The sequence below is a fragment of the Myotis davidii genome, unplaced genomic scaffold, assembly GCF_000327345.1.
Source record: "Myotis davidii unplaced genomic scaffold, ASM32734v1 scaffold478, whole genome shotgun sequence".
NCBI classification, from domain to species: Eukaryota; Metazoa; Chordata; class Mammalia; order Chiroptera; family Vespertilionidae; genus Myotis; species Myotis davidii.
The window spans coordinates 4,511,794-4,520,742 of record NW_006289570.1 but is presented as its reverse complement, the minus strand read 5'-3'; the positions used below and the strand labels follow the sequence as shown (position 1 = coordinate 4,520,742).

At 61.1% G+C, this 8,949-nt stretch overlaps 1 protein-coding gene across 1 annotated transcript in view; it reads left to right on the top strand.

Annotated features, from left to right (window-relative positions):
* The first annotated feature begins 6 nt into the window (after positions 1–6).
* The window catches only part of GAL3ST1 (galactose-3-O-sulfotransferase 1), a 10,927-nt gene continuing 1,984 nt past the window's right edge, over positions 7–8,949 (top strand). Inside the window, exons 1-4 of the mRNA XM_006762139.2 lie at positions 7–62; positions 2,889–2,967; positions 7,314–7,453; positions 8,262–8,945. Coding sequence (XP_006762202.1) covers positions 7,323–7,453; positions 8,262–8,945 — 815 coding nt within the window. The 5' untranslated portion in view covers positions 7–62; positions 2,889–2,967; positions 7,314–7,322. The remainder of the gene's footprint in view (positions 63–2,888; positions 2,968–7,313; positions 7,454–8,261; positions 8,946–8,949) is intronic.

The following is an 8,949-nucleotide window of genomic DNA, read 5'->3' as shown; positions in this document are numbered from 1 at the left end:
GTAAGCGCCCGGGCGGCGCGGCCCGGGCCGAGCCATCGAGCCCAAGCCCCAGGAGGGGACAGGTATGTACTGGGGTGCACCCTGCCTCATCGCCCCAACCTCCAAATTGCAAGTCAGACCGGACTCTCAGACCCGAGTGGTTTAGGAGCGCGCTGAACTACAGCTTCGGGCCGGTGGCTGGGCTGGGGGCGGGGAGGGCGCAGGTGGATCCTCACCTTGTCCTGGGTGTCTTCCTAGGGTCCCCCGTTTCCAGGGTTTCCCCAGTCAGTGCACAGGGGATGGGTGGGGCTGAGCTGGGCTGGAGCTGGAAGTCCATTAATGATTAATCTTGGGCCCAGCAGCCTGCGCTGGGAGGAGAGGCAGGAATCTCCCCTCTGACCCCCAGCCTTCCCCCAGAAGCGGGGCTGTGGGAGCAGGGGCTGGGGACCTGGATAAGGGAGGGATCCCCTCTGCTTGGAGAAGGCCCTGACTTGTGCCACAGAGAGGCAGGGCCACCAAGGAGAGGCTTGTGGGGATGGGACTAACGCTGGTCTCCAGGAGGGGTTCCCGGGGAAACCCAACAGTTTCCCTGTTCCCAGGAAGGGGGACCAGCTTGGTGCCAAGCCAGCTGTGGTAACAGCTCGGAGCGAGACCGTGGTCCCTTCCCAATGGGAACCCTCTCCCCACCTGCCTCGAACCGGAGAGGTGATGGGTGCACATCTGGCAGCCATAACCCACACCGGTGAGAGGGTGGGAGGGAGCCAGGGAGGGAGAGAGGGCGACAGGCCAGACACCCGATCGCCTGGGTTGCCGAGGTGACAGGGGCCATGGAAATCCTCAGAAGGACAGTCCAGTTGGGAGAATCCAGCCTCTTCCTTTACGAAGGGGGTAACCCGAGGCCCAGAGAGGGTAAGACTGTGAGCTGCCCTGTGCCTTGCCCTGCAAAGGAGGCGTGGCCACTATCCCCGTGATCCCGAGGGGAAACTGAGGCTCAGGGCGATCCTGACACTTGCCCGAAGTCACACAGTTCAAAGGTGGCTGCAAAGTGGGGCCCCTCTGGGGTCTGAGCCTCTTGAAGCTGGCTGGGCTGCCCCCACCCCCCGCCCCCTTGCCTCACCCCCTAGTTCCCAGCTCTGCCTGACACTCCGGCGGGAGCAGAGACAACAGAGCCCTGTTCCCAGCTGCCACCTCGAGCAGATGCCTGCCTGAAGGAAGTGCCCTGCGGACAGAGCAGCTTGCCAGCCTCCCCCGCATCCCCTCGTCCGTCCGAGGGGCCAGGTCTGATGGTGGAGAGCTTGGGTCTGATGCCCTTGTGCCACCCAGCGAGGGAGGAGTGTGTCCCCTGTGGTCCCTCCCTCTGTCTGGGGTCTAAGGGACTGAGTGTGCCACCCGGTGGGAGAGGCCATTAACTGGGAGAAGGAGGCCCAGATGGTGGAATTCCAGGCATGGCAGCACAGGCTCTTTTTTTCACTTTCTTTTTAATATATTTTATTGATTTTTTACAGAGAGGAAGGGAGAGGGATAGAGAGTCAGAAACATCGATGAGAGAGAAACATCAACCAGCTGCCTCCTGCACACCCCCCACTGGGGATGTGCCCGCAACCAAGGCACATGCCCTTGACCGAAATCGAACCTGGGACCATTGAGTCCACAGGCCGACGCTCTATCCACTGAGCCAAACCGGTTTGGCCAGGCTCTTTTTTTAAACAAATATTTTTATTGATTTGAGAGAGGAAGGGAGAGAGTGAGAGAAATAGAAACATCAATGATGAGAGAGAACCATTGATTGGCTCCTGCACGCCCCCACTGGGGATCGAGCCCACAACCCGGGCCTGTGCCCTGACCGGGAATGGAACCGTGACCTCCTGGTTCATAGGTCGACACTCAACCACTGAGCCACTCCGGCCGGGCTATTGCTCTACTTAGTCTCCTCCAGCTGCCCGGTGAGAGTCTCTCCAGCCACAGGAATCAGCCCTGGGCGCTCACCCCACCACTTTCCCTGCCAGGGCCCTGTTCCTGTGGGCACGCCGGGCACACAGCACCGAGACCCATTAGTCAGGGAGCGATTCGCGGGGAACTGGTTCGTCAGCACGTTCTGCAGCCAATGGCTTTGGAGGCACTTGGTCCTGATCTCCGAGGGGCATTCCCCCGTCCTGTCTAGACCTTGGGAAAAACCAGTAGCATCTGGATTGGCCCCAACCCCTGGCGGACCTGGGCCACCATCCCTCACACAGGGGTGGAGGTGGGATTCTGGACTGTACCTCTTTGATGGAGGACTCCGAGCTCGTGAAATCTCATCAGACCCATCCTCCCAGCCTCGGTCAGGTGCTCCCCTCAAGAAGGCCTTGTGGGATGACCTGCTCACCCTCTGGGCTCCCCCAGATTTCAGACAAATGTTTCTCTGGTCGCGTCTCTTTGAGCCCTGGTGTTTGGACTCTGGCTGGCTGTCTGCCCTCTGCTGACTGTGTGACCTTGGGCAAGTGAATTCCCCTCTCTGAGCCTTAGTTCCTTCCCCCAGGGAGTGGGGTAATGGGGGTGTTTGAGGCACAGGACAGTGTTAAATGAGATGTGATTCAAGGAGCAATCTGCCTCCCCACCCCAGGGGCTTCCTTGTCCCTCCCCGTGGCCGTTGAGCCTGCCCCGGGCTCTCTGCAGGGCTCTGCAGCTACTTGTGTCCTTGGCCCAAGGGCACCAGGGACCTTGCTGAGCCCTTGTGTGAAGGAGCTGCCCAGCCGCTGAGGTCCAGGGAGGGTCGGGGGCCACCCAAGGGGCAGAGGGTGCACCGGCAGGGTACAGGGACCTACCACCTGCTGTCCCCAGGGAGGGAACTCATGAATATTCACAGCCCGAAGTGGGAGGGAGCCAGCCAGCTTATTACTGGGTGTCATTGGAGCGTTCCTATTTCCCAGTGACCGCAGAGGCAGCCTGGGAGTCGGATGTGGCTCAGGCAGGGAGAGCAAAGGGGTAGCCGGCCCGTCCAGGCCCGAGGTAAGTGTGTCTGCCCCTGTCCCCGCCCTGAGGTCCCTGGGGCCAAGAGCTGCCTGGTGGTGATGCTCTGGGCCAGGAGGCTTGCCGCCCTGGCCTGGGTTCCCTGTGTGCACGCGGTGGGGGATGAGTCCTGTTTCTCCTTCGTTCCGTGAAAGGTGCTCGTCCAGCCAAGCTGGGCCTGGCCCGGAGCCAGCCACTGGCACAGATGGAGGGCAGCGTGGCCGGGGTCACCCACAAGGGCAGGAACAGATGAGATGGGCTAGGAAAGGGGCACCGTCTACCCCGCGTCCCTGGGACTGTCACCACCATAGGCAGGGGACGAAGGGGATCCGGTTCTGGTCTCGGCTGCTGCTGTGCTGTGTGACCTTGAGGGTGGTCCTGCCCTCTCTGAGGCTCGGGCCACACTGAGGTTGTCCTCAGTATCTCATGGTCTAGGACCCGGGGCTGTCCGTGGCCTGCAATCCTCCATCCTGGGTGGGCAAGTCGGCATATACCTCGAAGGGACCGTGACTGGGATCCTGGGAGGGTAATAGTAATGATGATAATGACCATGGTGGCAGCCCATGCTTAGCTCGTGTCTCCTCTGTGCCACCGCTTGGTCTGAGGATGGGCACTTGAAACTGTCATAGTTGCTGTCCGTTCTTCACGCTGAGCACTGGAGGGGGAGTCCTCTTGCTCTGCTTTTTTCTCTTTTTAATATATTTTTATTGATTTCCGAGAAGAAGGGAGAGGGAGAGAGAAACATCAACGATGGGAGAGAGAATCATCGATTGGCTGCCTCCCACACACCCCACACTGCGGATTGAGCCCACAAGCCAGGAATATGCCCCAACGGGGAATCGAACGGTGACCTCTTGGTTCCTGGGTCGATGCTCAGCCACTGAGCTACACGCATCCGGGCTGTTGCTTTACTCTTAACGTCTCTCCCAGCGTCCCCGTGAGAGTGTCTCCAGCCACAGGAAACAGCCCCAGGACACTCACCCCACAGCACCGAGGCCCGTTAGTCAGGGAGCCATTCGTGGGGAACGTGGTTCCTCAGAACGTTCTGCAGCCGATGGCTCCGGAGATCCTTGATCCTGATCTCCAAGGGGGGATCTTCCCCATCCTGCTCCCACAATTGCAGGTCCTTCCCCTTCCTTAGTCCTTCCCTGGTGACTCCGGCTGCTCCTCTGGCCTCAACTCACACCTCTGTGCCCCCGGCCCGCAGCAAGTGTGTCTCCCACTACCCCGCACGGAGGTGCGATGGTCAGCTTTGGTTTGCACACCACCCTGGGATGGGGGGAGGGTTGGCATCATCATTTTGGAGGGGATTTAAGGCCCAGAGAGGGGCACAGACTTGCCTCGGGCATCCAGCAAGGAAACAGCAGAGCTGGGACTCAAACCCAGGCCCCCGGCCTCCAAGTGCTGGTGCCATGTGACTTTCACATGCGTGAGGGTCCATTTGTCAAACATTCACCGGGTGCCAGGCTCGGAGCACTCGGGGCTGAATCACCATCAGGTTTGCCTGGGGCTGGGCACGGAGGGGATCCCTCCTCCCACACACCTGGGCCCAGGTCAATCGTGATAATAATAATTAATATGTATTGATTTCTGCCTGTGTACATGCATTCGCCCATTGAAATCTCGCAGCCTCATAACTATTCCTCTCCCCACACCCCCGACCCCCACCAGCCCGGCTCCTGGCTGCTGGGGCGCCCGTCGCTGGGCCTCAGTCTACCCAGGGGCTCTGCCTGGGATCACTAGGGTGCTGTCTGCCCTGATCTTGCTGTTGTGCCCATTGTGCACGGGAGACTGAGGCTTGGAGAGGCTGTGTGCTGTGCCCAAGTTCACAGCTGCTGAGACCGGAGGGACCAGCCACCAGGGCCCTCCCTGCTTCCCCACCCTCTGCCCTGGTTGCCCTGGCCCAGCCCACGAAGGCCAGACCCTCCTCTGCTGCTGAGCCTTCCAGATGGCACTTGCGGCTGCACACGCCCATCTTCCCAGGGGCTGGGCCTGGGCCGCACCACACAGCTGGGAGCTGTGCAGACCTGGGTGTGAATTCCAGCCCCGAACCCTGCCTTGTCTGTCCAGTGACCCTGGGCCAGTCACATCACCTCTGGAAGCCTCAGTTTCCCCATCTGCAGAACGCAGGTGACAGTGGGGTCTGCCTCCCAGGGTAGCTGAGCGGAGTCAGTGAGATGTTCTGGAGAAGCCGCTGAGCCCAGAAGGTGGGGACGGCCCAGGGCCCCCCTCCCACTGGGTTGGAGGGAGAGCCAGTGGGAGAGTGAATGAATGAATGAATGAGTGAGTGAGTGAGTGAGTGAGTGAGTGAGTGTGGGGGCTGGGAACACCTGGGCGGGGCCAGAGGGAGCCTGATTGACAGCTCTGGGAGCCGGTCTGCCCCCTGCTGCCTGGCCTTCTGCTGGGAGCTTCTCAGCCTCCCTGAGTTCCTTCCAGAAGGTGCCCTGGTGAGTGGGGCTGCGGTGGGGACGGGGCTGAGGGTTTTCCGAGGGCAGGACTCCTGAGCCCTCCTCACTCCGAAGTCAGGGGAGCTGAGGCCCCAGGTCCCGCTCGGGGTTTGGGTTGGAGTCTGAGGCGCTGGCCTGGCCCAGGACCCCAGGGAGTGGAGGCCCCAGGGGGCGCTGGAGGCCTGGTGCAGGTCTGTGTTGGGGGGGATGCAGTGGCCGCTCCTTGTTCAGGAGGTACAGCCCGCGGGTCCCAGGGCTCAGGAGGGGCGCAGCAAACACTCTGGGAACGAGAAGTGGGTGTTAGTCGCTCTGCCTGCCCCGTCCCAGGAGGGGCGGCCAGGGGCTCCTGTGACTGAACCCCAGGACTGGGGGTTCCAGGGCCTGAGGCCACGCCTCTCCTTCCTGGGGCCCCTCCATGACCAGACCCTCCTAGCCGGTACCCCCCCCCACCACCACCACAAGCCTTCTCATCTAGTATTTAAACCTATTTTATTGCCTTTTTCTGATTAAAAAGGTCATAAAATGCAGCCATTGCCCTGGCCGGCTTGGCTCAGTGGCTAGAGCGTCAGCCTGCGGACTGAAGGGTCCCAGGTTCGATTCTGGTCAGGGGCACGGACCTCGGTTGCAGGCTCCCGGCCCTGGTCGAGGGCATGCGGGAGGCAGCCAATCGATGTGTCTCTCTCACAGCAGTGTGTCTCTCTCTTTCTCTCTCTCTCCCTCTTCCTTCCATTCTCTCTAAAAATCAAACAAAAAAATCTCCTTGGGTGAGGATTTAAAAAAACAGAAAGAAAAAGCAGCCGTTGCAGGCCTGGCCGGGAGGTCCAGGGGGTGGAGTGTATTCTCAGACACCGAGAGGCCGCGGGTTTGATACCGAGTCCGGGCGCACACCGAGGTTGTGGGTTCGATCCCTGGTGGGTCCCTCGTGTAACTTTTCCAGGGGAAGTACGTGGGGTTACTTCCAGGCGGGTGACTTGGCCTCTGCCCCCCAGGGACCGTGGGGACGTGCCAATGCGTGTAGTTACCGGGCAGCATGCGTGACCTCTGTGGCCTCAGGGACCGAGGGCCCCATGCCAGGTGCCAGGACGGGAGTGGAAAGTTTTGAGCCTGGGCCCCTCGCTGGGCAGCTGGGGAGGGTGCCGCCCGAGACGGTGGGACTGGCTGGGCTTTGAAAAGGAGGGGGGGTCGTGGCCTCTCCCCGTCGTCAGCCCCGGCCCCGGGCCTGGGGGACGGGCGATGGGACAGGGTCTTGTTTTCCTTCTTCGGAAACGATTTCTTTATGAGGCCGAAAAGGGTGTAAAAAGTAAACGTCCATGTACCCAACTCAGCTTCAAAATGAAAACTGAACCCGGCGCCCTGGCCGGTCTGGCTCAGCGGATAGAGCGTCGGCCTGTGGACCAAAGGGTCCCGGGTTCGATTCCGGTCAAGGGCACGTACCTCAGTTGCAGGCTGAGTCCCCAGCCCGGGCCCTCGTCGGGGCTCGTGCAGGAGGCAGCCCATCAATGTCTTTCTCCCATATTGACGTTTCTCTCTGTCTTTCCCTCTCTCTTCCACTCTTTCTAAAATCAATGGGGGAAAAAATGTCCTCAGGCCAGGATTAACGAAAAAACAACAACAAACAAAAATGGAACCGAGCAGTCGAAACATCTCCTTGCCCCCGTCTCCCTCCAACTTCCCTCAGCGTTGGCGTTGCCAGCCGACTCCGTGTGCAACCCTGTCACCGCGTTTCTCCACACGTGTGTCTCTCTGTCCGCATTCTGCTGGGGGGCCGAGCTGGTGAAGGCAGGGCCCAATGTCCAAGGCTGCCCCTCAACCCAGCCAGGCCTGGGGCAGTGGTGGGCGCTCCCTGAGGCCGGCCTCCTGACACTTGCCCTGCTGTGTGCCCCCCTGCCCCCTCGCCAGGTGTCTGAGATGCCGCTGCCTCAGAAGAAGCGCTGGGAGTCCATGGCCAAGGGGCTGGTGCTGGGGGCACTCTTCACCAGCTTCCTGCTGCTGCTGTACTCATACGCAGTCCCCCCACTGCACGCTGGCCTGCCATCTACGTGAGTGGCCCTCCTGGGTGACCGAGGGGAGGGGGTGGGCCTGAGGGGGCACCCTGAACCATGCTATGCTGAGGGCAGAACTCACTGTGTAAGCCTGGGCCTCAGTGTTCGCATCTGTGAAATGGGTATAATTTCAGAGCCTGCCTTATGCAGCAGGGGAATCAGGTAACACCATCTGTGTATAGGACTTGGATTTTTATCAACTGAGGCTCCAACGGGGCTGAGAGAGAGGTGGGGGGTGGCTTGTCCATGAGCGCTCAGCTGAAACAGGGCCTGGATTCAACCGGGGTCTGTTGGCCTCCAAGCCTGGCTCCTAACCATGCGGCCATCCCACCTTCCCACGGGGCTGCTCAGCCAAGGCCTGGCACAGCCCCTGCCCTTAGTTGGGTGGTATTAAGTTGAACTAGAGGAAATTCCTGATAATTGACCATTTTTTGGTCAAAAATGGACCATTTCTGGCCTACAGAATTTCACGTGGTTCAACCTAATGCCAATTCATGATAAACGTACCAGGATGCAGTGGCCACAAAGGAGACAAGAGCCAGCGTGCTGGTCTCGCTCTGACCTCACGCCAACACCACGAAAAGAGGGTGCTTTTTCCCCATTTTACACATGAGGAACGTGAGGCCGGAGAGGCCAAAGCAGTGGCCCCAGGCACTGCCGCCTGGAGGGAGGCCCGTCTGGTCCCCATCCTGGCTCCCCCCTCCACCACCGTCCCCAACAACCCTGGACACCAGAGTCTGAGGTCCCCACACCTGGGGAGCCCCGGCCACCCCTGAGGCTCTCCCCACCCCTCTGTGCCCTGCAGGACCCCGGAGGGCACCGCGTCCTGCTCCCCGGCCCCAGAAGAGTCGGAGGCGGAGACGGCGAACCCCGCCAACGGCTCATCATCGTCGTCGTCCTCGGGGTGCCGGCCCCGCCGCGACATCGTGTTCATGAAGACGCACAAGACGGCCAGCAGCACGCTGCTCAACATCCTGTTCCGCTTCGGCCAGAAGCACGGGCTCAAGTTCGCCTTCCCCAACGGCCGCAACGACTTCGACTACCCCGCCTTCTTCGCGCGCAGCCTGGTGCAGGACTACCGGCCGGGCGCCTGCTTCAACATCATCTGCAACCACATGCGCTTCCACTACGACGAGGTGCGGGGCCTGGTGCGGCCCAACGCCACCTTCATCACGGTGCTGCGGGACCCCGCCCGCCTCTTCGAGTCCTCCTTCCACTACTTCGGCTCGGTGGTGCCCTTCACCTGGAAGCTCTCGGGCCGGGACAAGCTGGCCGAGTTCCTGCAAGACCCCGACCGCTACTACGACCCCCGCGGCTACAACGCCCACTACCTCCGCAACCTGCTGTTCTTCGACCTGGGCTACGACAGCGGCCTGGACCCCGGCAGCCCGCGGGTGCAGGAGCACATCCTGGAGGTGGAGCGCCGCTTCCACCTGGTGCTGCTGCAGGAATACTTCGACGAGTCGCTGGTGCTGCTCAAGGACCTGCTGTGC